The sequence below is a fragment of the Seriola dumerili genome, unplaced genomic scaffold, assembly GCF_002260705.1.
Source record: "Seriola dumerili isolate Sdu_G_001 unplaced genomic scaffold, Sdu_1.0 BDQW01000017.1, whole genome shotgun sequence".
In the NCBI taxonomy this organism is placed as follows: Eukaryota; Metazoa; Chordata; class Actinopteri; order Carangiformes; family Carangidae; genus Seriola; species Seriola dumerili.
In genome coordinates this window covers 6,240,019-6,259,755 of record NW_019174272.1, presented here as the reverse complement: position 1 = coordinate 6,259,755, position 19,737 = coordinate 6,240,019, and the positions used below count along the sequence as shown (strand labels likewise).

The following is a 19,737-nucleotide window of genomic DNA, read 5'->3' as shown; positions in this document are numbered from 1 at the left end:
GCCAACCTAAGAGGAATTTGTGTGATTTCATGAGATCATTGGCTGATTGTGAGGAGATGGAGGCTACAGTTAGGTCGGGGGAAGCTCTCCTCCACTGTTCCCCTACAGTCAGGAGGTACCAGACCAACAGTGTGAAGTCATGCACGAGCCCCGCTGGACTGATCATCTGTTATTGCACAGCCATCTGGGTGAGACCCCAGGCCTGTTTAGATCTTCAAGCAACAGGAATGACATCAATATAAAACTCAGAAGAGTCAAACAAAACCTGTCTTATTCGTTGCTTGATCCATCTGCCCTCACCTGTAAAACTAACTCCTCTGCACTGATACCTTGTATAAACTTGAAGTTAACAGTAACACCTCATGAAAGTGAGCCTCATGTTCCCTCTATTTCACTGTTGAGGCAGGTATTAGCCAATAATAATACAGAATGTGGTGCAGTTTAATACAAAATAAAACCAAGCCTCCTTTTATCACACATCAGCTAAGTGCCACATAGTCAAAAGATCCGATCTCAAATCTGGCCTATCTAGCCATTGGCTTACGCAGCTAATTAACTTCACACACCAAAATTTGAATTTAAATTAACGATTGCAAGATATCATCAGGGGACACAAAGCACCCCACGAAGAAGTTTATGATGAAAAAAAGATGAGTATTAGAGAAGGCAATCGGTGAAGTAAGGAGGGCTTTTAGATGAGGGGATATCTCCAATTACAATCCACCGTACACTTGTCAGCAGTAATGAAATGTTTGCTGAGAGGTTGCTATTTGTGGCTGCTAGATTGGATGATGCTGCTCCACTGCCCCCACTAACAATTATATTCCATGCATAAATTTCCCTAGCATCTCTTGTATTGTGAACTGTTGGCCAGATATACCTACAACTGTCCAAGAAGCCACAGAATAATGAAACATTATCGTGCGCGTACAGTAGACATGATACTCAACTCCTGCGGAGAAAATGCATAATGTATCTCAAGAGGCACAGAGGAAGAAGAATAAAAGGAAAAAAAAAGGAAAAACTTCTGCTTCTTTTATTGTTTTTAAAGAATTACATAATGCATTAATCACAGTAAAGACAAACCGGCTTTCCCCGCATGTCATAATTGTGCAAGCTTACAATTAAATGTAAAATTAGATGTAAGATGTAAAACTTCTGTTTTTTTTTTTCCTCTGCTCAGCCTTTCAACTCAATTGTACAGGGAGCAGAGCAGTAAAGCTTCGAAGAACGGACCAACTCTTGAGTCTCTGTACTTGACACCAGTGCCCGGTGGTTTGCATACGATCAGGGATAAAAACGTACAGATGCTATAACAGCCATATGCGTTTGTCTGTAAATAACTTGCTGCTTTGATCAGTCCTCCACTGGGGTCATTCGTAGCTGCTGTGACCGGCTATCTGAGGAAACACTGAAACATAAGCCAGGTCCAAATAATTTCATCAGATTTGTGCAGTATGTATTTCCAATTAAAGTGACATCACATAAACCTAATTAGTATAGATGCAACCTGCAACTTGATTTTCCAGTGCATGGTTTTCTCATCAAATTGATTACACAGACCCTGCAAGGAAGTGCACTGCACATACGAATCTAGTGCACGTGCTACTGTAGGCGGATATAAAAATGCATTTGTGATGTTGCTCATAAACACGGATGTTCATCAGCTCGAGAGAGTAACAGTCAGGTGCTTAACTTGGCTACTCAAATATCATTTTAATCACAATATGTTTATGTTATGACTGCAAATGCCAAAAGTAAAGACATTTCAAAATGCACTGCTCCCTGTCAAATTTTTCCAGGAAAAGACGTCTGTTTTGTGCAAAATAAATCGAGTTCTGATATGCAAGTATCACGGACACAAAGAGAGGCTTTGCATCCTCTTGCAGGTTCAATTACTGGCCTGTGGCAGATACTAATCCTATTCTACTGTTTATCATGATTGAGAATGTACAGACCATTCAATGACTTCATGCAAGAGGAGGCAGAGGGTCAACCAATCACGCAGTCGTCTCACACACACTCACTAGACAAAAACCACACTCATGTACTACACCAACCACTTTAGCATAAACTGCAAGTCAGTAACAAGTCAATAGTGTTGATTATTTGCTCTTCTATCCTACTGTGTATTGTGCTGTCAGGTCATTTACCATGAAAAGAAATGGATTATCGAAAACTATAATACATGTGGCACTTCTGTGCGCAAAAATGAAGCAGAGGATTTCAAGAGAAAAGGAGTTTTAGTTATTTCTGGATAATTAAAGACATGCTTGTACTATTATCGGAAAGATACAATGACACTGGGATATCACAGCACGCCAAATTGGAAGAAAAAAAAAAGAAAGAAATATAAGTGCACATAAACACGAGTCCCTTTCTTGAACTTATGAGGAGGTAGAGCTAATATCCAATAGTTCACTAGTCAGCCCATGCGGAAACATGTGGCATCTCAGGTATAAGATTAGAAACTAAAATGTCTTTGTTCATTAAAGAAGGCTTGTGTTAATTAAGGGTGATGTGACGACAATAAGCATCACAGCAGGTCAATTTCCAACTTTTCCTCCCTTCCCCGTCACCGTTTTACTTTTTTTTTTTTTTTTGACCAGTGCAAAAATGATCCAGTACTCTGGTGTCAACCAATGCAGGACAGTTAACTGTATACAGACCAATATCAGGCTCATTGGTTTCAACTCTGAGGTAGGATCGAGAAAACCAGAGGGGACAGTTGTTCAAACTCAAGTGCATTAAAGGGACAGAGCCATGACAATCAGTGATGTGGTGATGCTCATGTTCCTGCGGCGAGGGCTGGACAAAGGTGTCTCAGTGGGACGTGGTTGGCCCATTGGAGTGTGTTTGTGTGTGTGTGGGCGGGGGTATTAATGCCTATGCTGGATAAAAAAAAAAAAAAAAAAAAGAAAAACTCAAAAATAACTACCTGTACAGAGCGCCCCACACCAAAGGCACTATTTTCAATATATCCATAAATGCCACCACTTCTCTGTGCACGAACTGACCCTGTATCATCACCGTCCAGCATCCCCACTTTAGGGCTACTCATTGCTAAGGTGCCTTCCTAACTCAAGCTTTTCTTGCAAGTTTATTATAATAACACCACTTGCCTCAGACATCTCGAATGGGCATGATATGCATTTTCATTTTTTTTAAAATTAGATAAACAAAAGCATTAAATAGAATTACAGAAATAAATACATTTTATTTCATATAAATATGTGGGCCCTTATGTCCAAATTGTCACTGACACACGTGTTTTTGGGAATAAGATGAAGTAAACAATTCCTGAAATAAGCTGCCCTACTGTTTGATACACTAACCTTAATGAGTAGTATGGTTATTGTGAATTGATTTCAGTGTTTATGAGTCACTAAATCCCATCAGTAACTATCATGCACTGTAAATCCCAACGTTACAATGCATTTAATGAACATTATACTGTAATTTAATTGGAAGCCCTTCCCTCTCACTCGGGGGAAAAAAAAAGATCAGTGATCACATCAAGCAAGTCTGGTCCCTTTATATAGGATTATCTTTTACGTTGATTTAATGTCATATCGGTAACTGTGTGTATATAAAATTCCTAATACAGACCCCAAAAGTGAAACATTACTGAAGAGACAAAGATAAAAGGAAAAATCCAAATCAGGTTCAAAGTTAACATCTTGCCAATTTTTCCCCAAGGCCGTTTTTTTTTTTCTTTTTTTCACCACGGCTAAAACCTGGATTTGTCCACATACATACAGTAATATATATTTTGTAATCTTTCAACGTCTCTGGCTATGTACAAGCTATACAAATAAAGAGCAGGCTGTGGGCCAGGTTTTATAAGCTGTGCAGAGGGAGCAGTTGGTTGGGAAGTCTCCCAGTCTCCCGGCTCCTTCCCCCGCAGTCTGCCCATACAGGTGGCTGTTCTGCTTCACTTGCGATCGTCGATGGTCTTAATGAATTCCACCGCCGCGGTGAACTGCATCCACCAATAGCACTCCTCCCCACTCAGCCGGCTGGCGTAGAAATTATTGATGTACTGAACGGTGGACAGCAGGCAGGGCGGGTTTGCCTGGAGGGGAGGAGATGTGGGGATGGGCCCACATTAACCGCTGAAAGAACCTCACGCAACGCCGTACAGATTATAATCATAAATATGGAAATATGTAAAATATATCCATGCAGGTTAGCAGATAGCAGTCTTTATGGTGCACTGCAATTACAGTCGCTTTGTGAAAGCATTTCCTGATGACTTTTCTCAATGTTCATTGACAAGAATTCAATAAGTGATCCATACTGAAGGTACAAATTCTGGAAATTGAGGAGTTTGTTTAAGAAAATACAGCTGAGTAGCGAGTCTAATTTCAGTATGGAGGAATGAAGAAAGAACAGACTTACCCTTATGAGGACAAAGACAAGTACAGGGACAAAGTCATCTGCTCCAGGGACAGAGTCTTCATTGGCCAGACTGAGGAGGTTCATGATGGTGGAACACATGCGCAGTATACACTGGACTTTGTCTCGTGGCGTCTTGTACGCATTGATGGTCCTGATCTCAGACTGTGCAGAGGGCCAGGGAGCCTCCTTCAAGTAAACCTGCAACCAGAAAAGTTCAACAACACTTTTTGAAGTTCTCTGTACCTACAAGTCTCTTCCTGAATGTCTCTTCTCATACGTGGAAGTGAAAGAACATACCTCTGGGATTTGAAGAGCTTTATGAGTGGCCGTCACAACTTTTGAGAGCCGCTGGATGTGTTCATGGAAAAGTCTGCGTGAGACAAAACAACTCAGTATATGACAACAGATAGAGCACACATTCTGTCCAATCCAGCAGTGCAGCTGTCCTGAAAACTTAATCTTAACCTTAATATTAAGCACTTTATTTTCAATGCATCTTCCAACCTTTTAAGCAGGTTACAGTAGAATTTAAGCTACCTGACTTGTTAGTTAATGTAGCTGAACTGAAGTTAAATTACATTTTTCCAGTCGTATAAAGAAGCAGATAAAGTGTCACACATCGTAGCATCACAGCATATTCTGAATATATGACATGCTTTCAAATGACTTGCATACAAAGACAATTGTGGGGGCAAAACCTTTGTGAGGTGTGAAGGTGGGGAGTGTCCCATTCTGAAGTTATGTTAAAGTAAGGGCATTTTTACACCAGTACAAAAGCACTTCAATGAATTTGCATAAATACAAACATACATGAGAAAATATTCTTATTTACTCTTTTCTTATTTACACACAATTCAAAAGAAAAGTAATGCATGAGTGAGAGCTCAAACCACCATCAGCACAGAAACACACTGGCTGCTTTATAACTCACATTTCACATTTATGCACCTCAGTACTTGTCCATTCTGCTGAGGTCCTCAACCAACACAGACAATTAAAAAGGAACTTTTTTTCACCACTAATGTACCGTATCAAAGTCTATATACTGTTATGACTAACATTATTTCCAGTGTTAAATGCCAGAACAGAGCTCTGCTGTCTCCACACTCTTTCACAGTTTTAAAACCTCATAACACTAAAGCTCTTTTTTTTTTTTTTGGAGCTGTAGACATTCCAGCTACTCACTGGTCTCTGAGAATATCTCCATCCTGATTGGGATAGAAGGCCAGCTTAAAGATGCGGTTCATAACGCTGCGCTCGATAGCCATCTGGGCATCCTGCAGCTGGTCCTCACTTGCATACTGCCAAATGGCATCACGGGCCATGGCACCGTACAAGTAGCGCAGAAAATCCTCCACTGCTGCCGTCTTGTCATCCGCCGCTGTGCACCCCTGGAAAGCTGGGGGGGGGGGGGGGGGGGGGGTCAGCAGAAAACCACAGACTTAACACCAGAAAGGGATGCTGTTACATGCAGTAACCTTGTTTGTTGATTGCTTTTAAGAGAGGTAAGTTGAACTTGGAAGTGACATTGTGTATAACCACATCAAATACTTAAAAAAGGACTTCAATGTTTAATATTATACAGGGGAATGCCTTGACACCATTAAATGTACAGTTGCCTCTCTTTTGGTTGTGGAGTAATAGCAACAAAAACATTATAAATCATGTATAATATCCAAAAAATGGCAGACAATAGGATAATAGAGAGGTAAGAATGTACTTTGGAGGGTAGCAGCAAAGGCCAGCTGAAGAACAAACAAGTCTAGTAGGGATTAGTTAAAAGAAATATGAAAATGTAGACATACCCTTGATAAAGTCAAGCATCTTGGATTCCATGTGCTCAAGAAGGAGCCGCACACAGACAGTGGTGAAGTAGCGGTTCGCCACCTCCTTGTCTCTCAGCACCCTCTGGAGGAGCCTCTCCAGATGGGCCTGAGAGGTCTGCAGGCCCTGACGACACCTGGTTAGATAAGCTATGTATGGTGCTCGCTTTCTAAAGGAAATACACAAAAGTTGTATTTTATTATCTATCACTCTCTGCGGTTGCCTAAAACAAGGTTATACACTGGACAAAGAAAAGATATCAGAATGAAAGACCCATGGGGTGCATTAAGTGAGCTCCCCTCGTCTCTCCAGGCCTCCAGATTTACCTGTAATCCTCCGCAATGGCAGCCAGCAGCTTCCTGCAGGTGCGTGCGTCGAAGCGGCTGACACAGCGCGTGGTCTCCTGGATCTGGGCCATCTGGTTCTTATCCTGGAGGTTGATGGCCTCTGCGAGCTGGACCTTGAGGAAGCAGACGATCTCATTGTCTGAGAGAGAGAGAGAGGGGACGATAGGGAGACAGCATTAGACAACACTGCTCGCAGCTCACAAAGGAACGCCTGGTTGCTGTAATCTGATCAGGCTGCCGCCTCCACATGACAATGTGACTGATGGGCACAAAGATGGAGTCTTATGGTTTTACTGTTAACCATTTCACAGGAGGTCGCTTGACTCTGCCTGCTATTGTCGTGCTTCAGGATGTGAAGGTGGTACCTTGCAGAACTGCTGTGAGCAAAGCTAAACAGGTCAGTATTCGTTTTGTGCAGTGTCAGAACACTGGCATCTTTATGATCAAATGTTGGGCCAATATTAATCTATGTGGTTACACAAGTATTTTTAATATTTATCACGGTTTAATAATGTGATATTTAACTGACACCATATGGGGATTCTATTTTAACAGCCCCCACTCTTTCAACCTTGCCCTAAACCTTGGAAAGTGAGTCAGACGGTGAAGGTGGTACAGATTTGGTGTCTTGCTTAAGGACACTTTCAGCTAGTTGGATGTTTGCCAACATTAAAGGCTTGTACCCTGCTCCCTGTGGCGCTTTGTGACAAAGATACCTAAACTCTAATAGATAAGACAAATTTTTACAATAGCTCTAAACGAATACATCAAGTACTATAATTTTGCATAAAAGCTCAAGAACTCCTACCTTCAGGATCCATGTGGTCAGGCAGCCCATTTCGTGTGGTTGCAGGGGCCATGATGGGCAGAGCCACTGAGTCTGCAGAACACAATGCCAACCTCAACTTCTTCTTTGCATCACTGGTAGACAAAAACAAAAGAAAAATCAAATTAACAGTAATGGCTAAGCAATATCTGCTTAGAAAACGAGAGCATCTTGAGTGATTGTTGAGTGAGTTTTGTGGTTTCCTGCAAGGTTGTGAACGCCCGACCTGAAAGAGAACTTGGAGTCATGCTGCTGTGCCGTCTGGCTGGCTGAGTCTGGGAGGTCATCTGTGGAAATGTTCTGCAGAGTATCTTCTCTTGGAGAGTCATGCACGCTGTCTTCAACACAGATATCTGTGAAAATATCCAAAAATACAAAATTAAAATCTTTAACCGTGACTAATGCAAGTGTATGTAATATGCATGTGCATGTGTTTTTTTTTTTTTTTTTACTGACCTCCTGTACCATCATAGGAAGCTCCAGCTGCAGCTCCATCACTCGGGCTGGGCCTCTTGATGTTCCTATACTTGTCCAGGATGTCTTCAGCTGCCTGCGCTTGACTGCTGTGTCTGGGCAATGGGTCTTCTGACAAACCCACCAACAAACAGGTTGCATTAAAATGAAACCCACAATGGTGGATTTGTTTCAGCTCGTCAAGAGTGAAATTAAACCAAACCAGGACTGACCTTGTGGGATACGCTCCTGGGAAATGTCATCTTTCTCCTGTTTGTCCCTTTTCCTAAATGCTGCGATTGGAGCTGTGGAGGAGAGACATGTGATGATTGACTTGGGGCAGTGACACCACTTCCACTATCACTGGATGACAGGCTGATCATGAGTCAGCTGTTGACAGCCACTTTAAATCTTTGGTATTTTTTCATGGGTTTTATTGAGACTAAAAATCTCAATGTGGGATGTATGGTATCATACAGGAGGCCCAAAAAAAGTCTAGTCGCAGAACTTTACTGAGAAAAAAGCAAAGAAATATTGAAATGGTGAATTAAACCAGAATATCACAAAGGTCCACTGTAACTCATTAGAAAAAGTCCAGTCAATACAGATGTAAATAATCCTACTGATGCTCATCCTGTTAACACGAGGGTGAAAACAGGACAAACAAGACAGACACAGAGTCTACAATTTGATGACACACACAGGGAACATTGGGTGGAGTATCTACACTGATATTCTGTATTCTCCATACAGTAAAATGGTAACGTACTGTAGCAAAAAAAAAAAAAAAGAAAAAAAAAAAAAAGGAAAGGGGGATTAAAACGGATGCATGGATGAGGAGTGTGGGCGCGTGAACTCAGGCTACACCATGTCACATCACAGCTCTAAAGCTCTAAGGCGACATCTACAAAGCAGCATGGGCACGCAGCCGCTGGCTCCGGCAGGAAAGCTAGCTCAATGATGACAGCATGGAAGCGTTACCTGGGACATCACTCTCAGCCGTCCAATACAGCACTGTGAGGAACACAACAGACAGGGTTGGCCTTTCACACACAGGCTGCCGCTCTGCGGGACAACTGACTGTGCGTCACCATGCAGAGCAACAGAACAAACACAATGGACTCTACAGAGGTTTGGCGGGAGATTGGTGGTCTAAGCTTCACGGTTCTCTACTTTACCGTGTGCACACCGTCCTCCATTTTATGAATATCAATTTAATGTTTACTTAAGAAAACATCATTATCTCAAAGAGTAATAAGCAGTCATTCCGTGTGGGCACAGCTCATTATTTCCCAGACAGATGTATGAGAGATGGTTGTAGAGGGGAACTGCAACAAGAGATGTGTCATCTATCAGTGCTGATGACAGAGAGGTCTATCTAATGACCATTAGCCGCTGGCTGACAGCACTGCTGGGAGGGCTACAGCCAAACAATCTACACAGCTAAAGCTCCTCTGATGACTGATTAGCTTTGAAAAGTCTATATAAATCTGCAGCAAGTGAGACGTGAGAGAAAAAGGACTGGACACGTCTCTGGAGTAACTTCAAACAACAAGAAACATCATTTTCCAACTGGAACATCAGCAATGGAGTGGACAACATGGATCATCATTCTCTTTCTCACATTATAAATTGGTTTTCGCTCTGCTCTTTAAAGTGTGATATTTCCTGTCAGTTGTGATTAAGAGAACTTTTTTTCCCCAACAACAAAACATAAAATGAGCGCTGCAATCAAACTGATCACTTTTAAATGTACAAAACTTCATTTTTCAGTTTAGAAGAGACAACATGTTCAAAATGACCAAGTGGCCTGTTTGCTTACCTTTGGGAATGGCTGAAACAAAACGTTTCTTCCACCATGGTCTGTTGCGATCAGACTTCTCGTCATCACTGTCTTTCCTGTCCTCAGCCTTTGAATGGAAATAAACATATCACAACTGGGCATGCTGGTACTTTATCAAATAAAACAAGTGAAACTAGCTAAGAGACAAACAATTTTTAAGCTGCTTTTAAGTTTCATTTGTCAAAATCACAACTGCCTCTGGTGTTAACCCAGAGCACTACTGCAGCTGGTTACCTCTCCTTTCAGAGAGTCCTTGCTGGGGGATGAGGAGGGTCCTAAGGCGAAGGCCCCAGCAGGGTCGCGCTCTTCAACTGCTACCCGTCGGTTAAGGCCGGGGTCACTTGTGGGCCTGCGGCCTGGGCACACGATGTCAGAGCTGCGGCTGCGGACCAGCCTGTCAGGGAAGGAGTGGCGCTGCTTGGTGTGCTCCAGCTCAGCCTGGGCCAGGCAGTGAGGTGTGAAGAGAGAGTGGCGCATCTCTTGCCCCAGGGCACTGGCTTCTGGGATAGGAGGGTCGGGTGGAGGGTGAGGGGGCCGGGCATAGTGCACTTTGGGCCTCACTATTGTACCAGTGGAGGAGCCTGAGGTTATAAAAGACATAAACATATATGAAAACAAGATTAAATGAATGAATTTTGACAATATTTAAATACCGCTGTACACTTTGTATTAGTACTTTTCAGTCTCTTTAACATTCTAGGGTCATTAAACAGCCCACTGCAAACACTTTCTGAAGATTGAGTGAATTTTTTCTAAGTAATTACTTGTATTAAACTGCATTTAAAACTGTTAATATATTACTGAAATTCTACCAGTAGATTTATTCCGAGGTGTTACGAGGTGCTGGTCTGTACCGTAACACCTCATGTAATATAACTAGAATTACCAACTCAGGGCTGTGTGCCTCCGACAACCAGTCAAGTTGCAGTTTACAGCCATGTCTGTCCAGACTCATATGTGTGTGTGTATATATATATATGTGTGTGTGTAGTAAAGACTTTGAAGGAATTTAATAAAAGGTATTAGGTGTAATTTTTGATTTATGATTTAGTGATATGTAAATACAATTGATTTGGCTTGAGTTTGATAGGCTTTGTTGTTCTTGTTCTGCTGTATGTCCAGTGTATTGACATGTACGTATGTGTTCATGTTTGGCCGATACAGCTGATTCTGATAGAACACACAGTTGTAAACACGACAAAAGATAAGGCTTCAAATATGGATGTTGCTGCAAAAAGCTGCAAACTCAAAAAACCCATCTTCAACCTGGCAGCACAGAAGATCTATACAATTACCACAGTTTCATAATGGCCACCCAGATTACCGTCACCAACTCAGTATCTGACCAAATGTGAAATGTACTTTTTTGCAAAAAAAAAAAAAAAGTGTTTTTGCAAAAGATTATGTCACAGTCAAATTGACCTTTGACCGTTTGGCTATAAAATGTCATCACTTCATCATTTTATCCTTTGACCACCAAAATCTTATTAGTTCATCCTTGAAACCAAGTGAACATTTGTGCCATATTTGAAGCAATTCCCTCAAGGCATTCCTGAGATAACGCATTCATGAGAATGGGATGGACTGACAGACTCATGGACAGACGGACAGACAACCTGAAAACACAGTGTCTCCGGCCACGGCTGTCTCCGGCCACTGCTGTCGCCGGCGCTGAGGCATAATAAAACCAGCGGAAAAAAACACCTCGAAAGTGGGGGAGAGTGCTAAAGAGAGATGTTAGTGGGAGATGAGCCCTAGGTGTAGGTAGGCCACCTGTTCCAAGGGTAGACTCTCTCTCCTGAAAAGCTTCCAATGGCAGACTCGTGCCATGAGCACAGTGGGACAAGGGGACAGTGCCAAAGAGCCTGGGGTGAGGTCTCTCAACCTGTCATCCCTTCACCTTGCCACAGACACACAGTCACCACCATTCCTCTCGCAAACATTTTCCACCTGTGCTAAAAACAAAACGCACAGAAGCAGGAACAAAGACTGCTAAGAATAATCTGGGATACTAAATGAGCCAAGTGAAGTGACATTTCACTTGCACTTGCAAGCTTAGGTAAGTAAGGCTCGTTTGCGGGGTACAGACACTCTTTTGGTTAATTTCGCAGAACTCAAGCTGTTCTGTGTATCCATGACATTAGGGTGGGAATTTAATGATATTCATTTCTAGCTCTGATTGCTGTAGAGCATTCTGGGAGTGCCAATTACCTTCACCAGAGGAGAGGGGATCGAACATGGCCAGTAAGGAATCGGCCTGGGAGGGTGGAGATGTCAGATGGTGTGCTCCTGTAAAAACACAAGAGGATATGAGACAATTAACAGCGTTTACTAAATCAGCTGCTAATATGCAAAAGCACATTGCTGTTAGTTTAAAAATGGCTTATAACGCAAAGTGAAAAAGATAATAGCCTGGTCTCCAAACATGATTCCCCAGCCAGGCTAACAAAGAACAGTTAACTCGCCAGTATAACTTTAACAACTACAAGTGTAGTGAGTGAAACAGTGATTTAGCTTGGTGGCAGCTGTAGAAGTGACAGGGACTGATAGCTCTGGCCGACGCTGTTTTGAGCAGATAGACACTGGACTGATGGCTTAGCTAGCCTAGCGGGGATGTGACACTCTCCTACCGTGGCCTGACTCCTCCCCATCTGGACTGGTCACAGAGTCCTTCCCTCCAAAGTCTGAGCTGCACTCTGACCGCAGGTCCTCGATCTTGTTGGGGATGTCTTCTGAGGTTGCACTGATACCTGCAGGACAGAAAAACAAACAACCCCAAAAGAGTTTTGTTGACATTCAGGACAAAAGCAACTCAGTATCACTTTTACAGTGAGATGTTTCTGCAGTCAGGATAGAAAATGCGCATGTTCAATGTTTCTCAAACAAAAGAGGATATTTTTTTCTTTAGACTATGCTGTATGGTAGCTCTCAGATGGGAACCCAGTGGGAACTCTAAATTGGTAGCGTAAGCTCCCATGGGTTAGGGGAAAGACACAGAAAAGAGTGATCATCAGACACAGACTATCCATCGGCTGGATCCCGAGGGACGTTTTCCTGTGAGCTGAGCCAGGAACGTCACCGCTGGCTTCTTAATCTAGGATACTGCTTCACGCATGTCAACATGGCATGTCCACCTGAGCCCACGGAAAAGACAACCAGCATTAACCTCTGTGTCATACAGAAAAATTCCCACTGACCCCAGTACACTGGTTAACAACCCTCCCAGCGACATGACCGCTCTGTACAGAAACAAGGAGTCATAGTCAATTTATTTAACCTGAATTTAACAATGGAGGTAAGTTAATGAGTTTTCAACTTATAGAAAACAAAAGGACTACAGAGTAAAAAACAAAAGTGGAACTCATTGTTTTAGAGTGAAAACACAGACGGCATTGAGGGAAGGGAGAGATGGGATAGTTAGATTTATACCTGAGACAACACTGAGGCCTGGCGTGCTGGGTCTCGAGCTGACCTCTCTGACCTCTGTGTCATCTGAGGTGCTGCCGACCCCTGAGCAGCTCTCCAGCTCCTGCAGACGCTCCTCCTGCTTCAGGTCTGGGGCCTCTGCAAACAAACCCAAAAAAGGAAAAAACTTGATCTTTAGAAAAACAGACATCCAAGACACCATGTGCACTTTCCTCACTTGAAGTGTAGATAAAGTACCATTTAAAAGAAGCTCATAATCCACCATACTCTTGGCAGTTTGCTACAGATGATGATCATTCTTACTCCAGCCCCTCCTCTGTTATGATTATTGGGAAACCAAGTGCACACATATGCATGAAATCAAACAAAGCATACATTACCATGTCTTAAAACTGCCAAACCAAACCATAAAGCTAGTGCGGCCAATTCTTTGGCTACCCAATGGAGCTGTTGGGTCGAACCCAGAGGCTCCATACTAACAGCAGTACTCATTTGCATGCTCGTTAGTAATAATGTGTTGGTGAAGTGCTCTTCAGAGTGTAGTTTTCTGCTGCCTAGCCATGAAACAAGCGCTGTACTCGAAGCAAGCCTCCGATCACGCTATTACTGAGCAGAACAGGGGCAGCAAACGGAACAAAAAGCAATCAAGACACTCATGCATGTCATTTCTGCACTGCACATATTGAAATGGTGTACTACTTCAATTAACATAAGGCCCAGGCTTTTCAAAGAAACACTTAACGCTGTTAATAAAGCACTCTACCGATTTTCACAAAACACTGGTTTTCAAAAGGGGGACTTCAGCACGTAATCTCTCATTAATAAAAGGTTTGGACTGAATGCTCAGTTTACAAGAACAGACGAAGTATACTCTGCTTTTTTTATACTGTAACACTGTAATTGCATTTGCAGCGACACAATTAGACAAGTAATGCCTTGACTGATAACTGCCATAACAAAACAAAACAAAACAAAACGTACACAATACAATGTAGTGCAATGCAATGCAAAGTCTAGCCAAATAAAAAAAAAAAACTGACACCATGTAAAGTGACTGAGGACAGCTGCTCTCCTTGTGATTCCCTCCCCACTGCTCCACCACAGGTGCAAACACACCTGGTGGTCCCTCTAAGGAAACCCTGAGCTGCCTTTTACTGGCACAGGCAGATCTGCCCTGAAAGACAGGCACACAGTGCACACAAATATGACGACAGATGTATGCACACATTTTTGGTATGGAATGCAGTGCAAATACACCTGGTGTCCCAACCCCCACTTAATTGAACAAACATAAATATGCATGTATGCATACACACATGTGCATGCAAACAAACATGGAGATGAAGTGCAAGAATCAAGACAACAACCAAACCAAAAGAACAGTGAAATGGTGTCTGCATCAGCAGAATAAAACTGCCTCCCCACCTGAGTCACTGGGCAGAACCTCCACGCTCCAGGCCTCGCTTGTGGTCTCAGAGATGGTGGAGCCATAGGGGTCCAGCAGCACTGAACCTGAGCCAGGAAGACACAGCAGGCTGCCGAGCATGTTCTCCGCAGCTGCCCCTGAAACATAGACAAAGGGTTAAACTTACAGCGGCATGAAAGAACTTTTTTTCATCTGGAAAAGCATCAGACCAGCAAAAAGTCACCTCTGTAGTGGCAAAGTCATCTTGAAGGCACCTTTTAGTCCTTTACTAAGCATCTACAGTGTGTGTTGTTAAGGCAATGCTGATGATTCATAATCTGTAATTAGTTCTAATAAATTATTCAGAATTTAAATATGAGCAATGTGTGAACTTGAGGATGCCATTTCAGAAAAGATGCCTTTGATGAGAGGTTGAAATTTTTGAGTTACTTGCATGTTCATATTTAACGCTCTGTTTCATTTGCAGGGCTGCAACTAATGGCGATTTTCATTATCAGCTAATTTGACAGCTGTTTTTTTCCTCATCTAATCATTTTTTCTATAAAATGATGAAAAATAGCAAAGTGACATCTTCAAATTGCTAGTTTTGTCTGACCAACCGTTCAACTGTCCAAAAATTTTCGATTTATAATGATATAAAAACAGAAAGTATCAAACCCTCACCACATTCAGTCCATGAGTGTTTTTGTACATTTTTGCTTGTTGAATGACTTTTGAATTACTAATTAATTAATTCCTTTCGATCAGTTTTAGCACAATATTAATTTTATGTGTTATATCTTAATTAAAAATTAAATTGTTACATCAATTTTAGGCCTTCATGTCTGACTTTCAAACAACACTGTGAAAAGTCTGAGATCAGCAAAAATACTAAATGGTGTCTCGGTGTTGTGAGGATGGGGTTTCAGAGACAGTGAGCTTTGCATACAGAGATGCAGCAAGTTGGAGGTCACATGCATTTCATGCTGGGACCCACAGGCACATATACCACTGTGCCAAAGGTCAGGGGTTAATGGTAATATCTCACCCTGCTCTGGCCTCCGGGGCCATGACTTTGATCTGTTGATTAAGCCAAGCATTACTCACGACCAAATTACCGAATCGCTCACCCTTCCCCTAAGTCCTCAGCACAGTGTCCCTCTATCTCCACTTAGGAAGTTGTGGCTTAACAAGGCAGAAGAATGTGGAGGAGTGGGAAAAGAGCTAGCAGGTGTGAGTGGGAATCTGTGGCCAAGGCTCAGGACCAAAAAGTCGACCTGTGGCAGCCACACCCCCTGGTACATCATGCTTCCACTTCATGGCACACACACGCCATGAGCACACACGCATGCCAGCACCCAGGCAACAGTGTGTACTGATGTTGGCGGGGGCAGGGCTCTCGTTGGCGGTGGGAGAGCTCTATCCCGCTGTCCATGTTTACAGTCTTCAAGGTAGGGGCGCAGAGTACTTGTCTTTCAGGTGGATGATTAAATGAGTGGCACAACAAGAAGTGAAACAATTAGAATTTCTGCCTCATTATCATGGTAATCTTATCAGTGGGATAATGAGGTATTAATGGATATTTAATGTGCATCTCATAACCCAATCCCTTGGAGAAAACACATAAGGAAATCGCTGTAAATTCACTTAATGATGGAAAAGTCCCCCAACGCCATATTCCGAAGAATGAAAAATGGTGGATGCAAATGAGAAGGAACCAAGGTCAATAAGACTGCAGGGACTGAATGAATGTCAGAGAGAGAGAGAGGGATAGAGAGAGAGACAGAAAGAGAGAGAGACGGGCAGGGGAATGGCTGTGAGGAAAAAGACTGAGGCAGAGGATACAGGGAGAAGGGAGTGTGAATAAAGTGAAGACTCAAATGTTCTCTTTTTTTTTTAACCTTTTTTTTTCCAACCCATGTCACGTCCATGTTACTGTCACAGTTTGGCTCAACAGTGTTGAAGCTGAACTTGCCCTCCACAGTCTACTGAAAATGTTTCTCTTACATATCAGCATATTAGGATTATTAGCTTCTGCCACTGTGATAATGCAAACTAAACTATATATAGATATATAGTGGGGTCCAAAATGCTGAAACCATTTTTATTATTATTTCTTAAACAGCCAAAGTATAAATATTGAGATATATTAGTCTAAATATGCATTGTTTGAACTTGCAAACGGCATACATTTACCTGAATGCAAAACATTGTATTGAACCTGAAAATAATGCTGGTCTAAATTATTATTTTGGTTTCAATTAGGGAACATTTTTACTTTTGATATTCACTTTTTAAAAGCTAAAATGAAAAAAATTTGAAAAAAATTCTTTTTTTTTTTTTTCCCCCCATAAGAAAATGTTGGGGCCATGCATGTGTATTAGAACCTGTGCTGAATGGAAGACCTGATTTTTGATGCTATTTCACCCACATACCACAAGGTGATGACATTTCCCTAAGTCTACTTCATCAACAGTCAGAGAAGGTCCCTCTGTGAAGCAAATTCATCTCATAAAATGTGCAATGATCACACATGCTGTGTACATCAATCAGTTTGCTTAGGAAGTGTGTCTACAATGTCTACAAACACAGCTATCAAAGCCATGCACCTACCTGCTATTTCCTGCAGCCGATCTTCATCCATGTTGGGGTCAAAGTCACTGCCGAGCACATCGGTGCTCCAGGTTTCACTGACTGTCTCAGAGATGTCCCGATCATCGGTCAGACCCATCATGTCTCTGATCTCAAACTTGCGGAGTTTGTCATCCAGGTTGTCCTGAGTGGTGGCTGAAGGAGACAGTATGTTAGACTAGCCTTGCTTGTGGATATGTTTTATCTAAAAAGAAAGGTACAATAAGTTTCCAACTCAAAGTTTTAGCAACATTTAGAGATACATACCCTGTTCATGCTCCAAAAGTTGTAGAGCCTCCACCCCGTTGCTCCCTGATGGTCCAGCTCCAAGCTCAGAAACAGATTCTCCCTCCAGGTCCAGAGACGACACGGAGTTGGAACGATTGGATGGACCTGAGGAAAAAATGAGTAGGGAAAAAAATTTATTGTTTGCTTGTTTATTTGTTTTTTGTCCTTATAACTGTGTATGGCAAGACAAAAGAGCAGCTGGAGACTGACTCATAATCACAATAATGCTTTTCTGACATAACTCTGAAGATAGAAAAAAAAAAACAAAAAAAAACATAGCAACAATTTTTTTTTCTCATGTTTAAGCTTTATGTGTCATCAGACTGCAGACTGACCCTCTGAGATGCCTTCCAGGTTGTCACTGCAGAGGGAAAAGCGCAGGGTTTTGTCTGGTTTACCATGCAGCTTGGTATCATCAGCATGTCCATCCCCCTGGGCCCCATCAGCCATCTGCAGGTTCAAAACCTAGAGGGTGGTAGAGAGAGGAAGTGCATACATAAAAAAGGTGTATATATATCACCTAAGGTTGGTTGCAAACTTGCTTTGCCATGAGTCATTCTTGCTAGACGAAATAACAAAGACGAGAGGAGAGAATTAAATTTGGGTCAGGGAGCTTTATGTGAGATTTCTTATCAATTGCATAACATTGCCAGTACATACAAAGCACAACAAAATGCATGACACTGACTCTAGGAAGTCTTACTCCCCTTCACTGACAGGAAAAAATATGGTATTGAATTTATCACATCATCATCTCTGTTGCAAATGAGCATATTAATTCAAGTCACATTACCTCATTCTCTGACATCATCCCAGGGACAGTCTGAGGACCAGTTCCTAGTGAAATCACCAGCACCTCCTCTGGCATCAGCTCCTGTAGGGACTCTTGGGAGCTGGCCTCTGCCTCCCCCTCCTGGGCTATGTTGGTACGGCTGCGGCTACGAGCAGCTGCTGGTTGGTGGGTTGGAGAGAATTAGTAGGGAACCACTGTTATTTTGTGATTGTTGCATTCACTGAATAACAACATGTGTTGCTTTGGTTTAAATTAAATTATGTTGTTGGATTTAAGCAATACGTTCAGAAATTCATGTTTCATCAAACAACCAAACAGTATTTATGAAAACAAATAGATTCAACACAAAGCTTGAAACTAGACAACCAAGACGCTCATCTGGTATGTCACACCAATGTGTTGCTTATAACTGTTATTCGTGAGTAATGAGAATGAGTTGAGTAGCTTATAAGCTTTCTAATTGCAAATAAGCTAGAGGTCACAATGACTATCAGTTTCACAAACAAAATGTCAAAAAAAAAAAACCTTTTGAATTCTTCCCTCTTGTAGCTATACATTGGTGTGACAGTAAAGAGAGTTTACCTCTTATTTCTACATGTTAGACAGTAGTTAGTTAACAATAATAAAGGCTTAGCTTTCTTTTAGCACAAAAAAGAAGTTTTTCAAATTCGACACTCGTATTTGCACTGCGCAAAGTTCAATGGTTAAGATGAAACCAGATGCACACAAAAGCACATAAAGAGCTTGGCCATATGTGTCTATAAAACAAAAAGATGCCATAGCTACCATATCATTTGAACAAAATTATTTTAGCAAAAGTAGCATATAGAATTTATGAAAACACTGCACATTAAAATATTACCATGTAACAAGATTTAAGTCCACTCATTCTGCATAACCTACGTTGACACAAGGTGCTCTGTGCATGTTTAAATACTAAGTGACCTGCTTCCACAGTGTTTGTGGGATTAAGATGGTAGACCTGACGAAAGCGAAGCACTTAAGCAGCATGTGACATTCATACCACTCTAAAGACAGCTCTGACGTATTTTAACCCTATGTTTTTGGGGCTCTAGCACATTGCACTGACTCTCCATCCGCTGCATCCACTGGATATATTTCAAGAAGTAAAAAAGAACTACTAAGTACAGGTCCTGGTCCTTTAGGTCCTGGAATTGCATGGGATGCCTGGTGCTCACTTGTCTAATCATTTAAAGAGAAATACATAAATAAATTCAAGACACGCGACCACATCACACTCATTCTGGGTAAGCATTTTTCATGAACAATGTTTCTATCAAAGTATAAGTGCATGAGTCACTTAACATTTTCAGCATGATGGTGGCTATACTCCATGTTACACTCTTCGATAACAAGGAACTTAGGATATCTGAATCTGTACCCTTTAATTCATTCTTAATCATGAAGCACTAATTTGATTGAAATCCTTGATATTATCAAAATAATGAGAAAGGTTTGGATGACAAGAACACAACTACA

The 19,737-nt window shown here is 41.9% G+C and overlaps 1 protein-coding gene across 5 annotated transcripts in view; it reads right to left on the bottom strand.

The window, feature by feature from the left end:
* Positions 1–1,020: 1,020 nt before the first annotated feature.
* The window catches only part of gapvd1 (GTPase activating protein and VPS9 domains 1), a 29,989-nt gene continuing 11,272 nt past the window's right edge, over positions 1,021–19,737 (bottom strand). For 2 of the 5 annotated variants that reach the window (XM_022753315.1, XM_022753350.1), the window contains 20 exons: positions 18,238–18,395; positions 17,780–17,909; positions 17,424–17,549; positions 17,139–17,312; positions 14,546–14,683; positions 13,124–13,258; positions 12,325–12,444; positions 11,906–11,983; positions 9,929–10,275; positions 9,674–9,761; positions 8,085–8,156; positions 7,855–7,983; positions 7,625–7,751; positions 7,381–7,493; positions 6,552–6,711; positions 6,207–6,394; positions 5,587–5,800; positions 4,699–4,771; positions 4,402–4,599; positions 1,021–4,075 (listed from right to left, as the gene is read on the bottom strand). In XM_022753315.1, coding sequence (XP_022609036.1) covers positions 3,935–4,075; positions 4,402–4,599; positions 4,699–4,771; positions 5,587–5,800; positions 6,207–6,394; positions 6,552–6,711; positions 7,381–7,493; positions 7,625–7,751; positions 7,855–7,983; positions 8,085–8,156; positions 9,674–9,761; positions 9,929–10,275; positions 11,906–11,983; positions 12,325–12,444; positions 13,124–13,258; positions 14,546–14,683; positions 17,139–17,312; positions 17,424–17,549; positions 17,780–17,909; positions 18,238–18,395 — 2,909 coding nt within the window. In that variant the 3' untranslated portion in view covers positions 1,021–3,934. The remainder of the gene's footprint in view (positions 4,076–4,401; positions 4,600–4,698; positions 4,772–5,586; positions 5,801–6,206; positions 6,395–6,551; positions 6,712–7,380; positions 7,494–7,624; positions 7,752–7,854; positions 7,984–8,084; positions 8,157–9,673; positions 9,762–9,928; positions 10,276–11,905; positions 11,984–12,324; positions 12,445–13,123; positions 13,259–14,545; positions 14,684–17,138; positions 17,313–17,423; positions 17,550–17,779; positions 17,910–18,237; positions 18,396–19,737) is intronic. The other 3 variants (XM_022753342.1, XM_022753332.1, XM_022753324.1) reach the window with 3 other exon arrangements.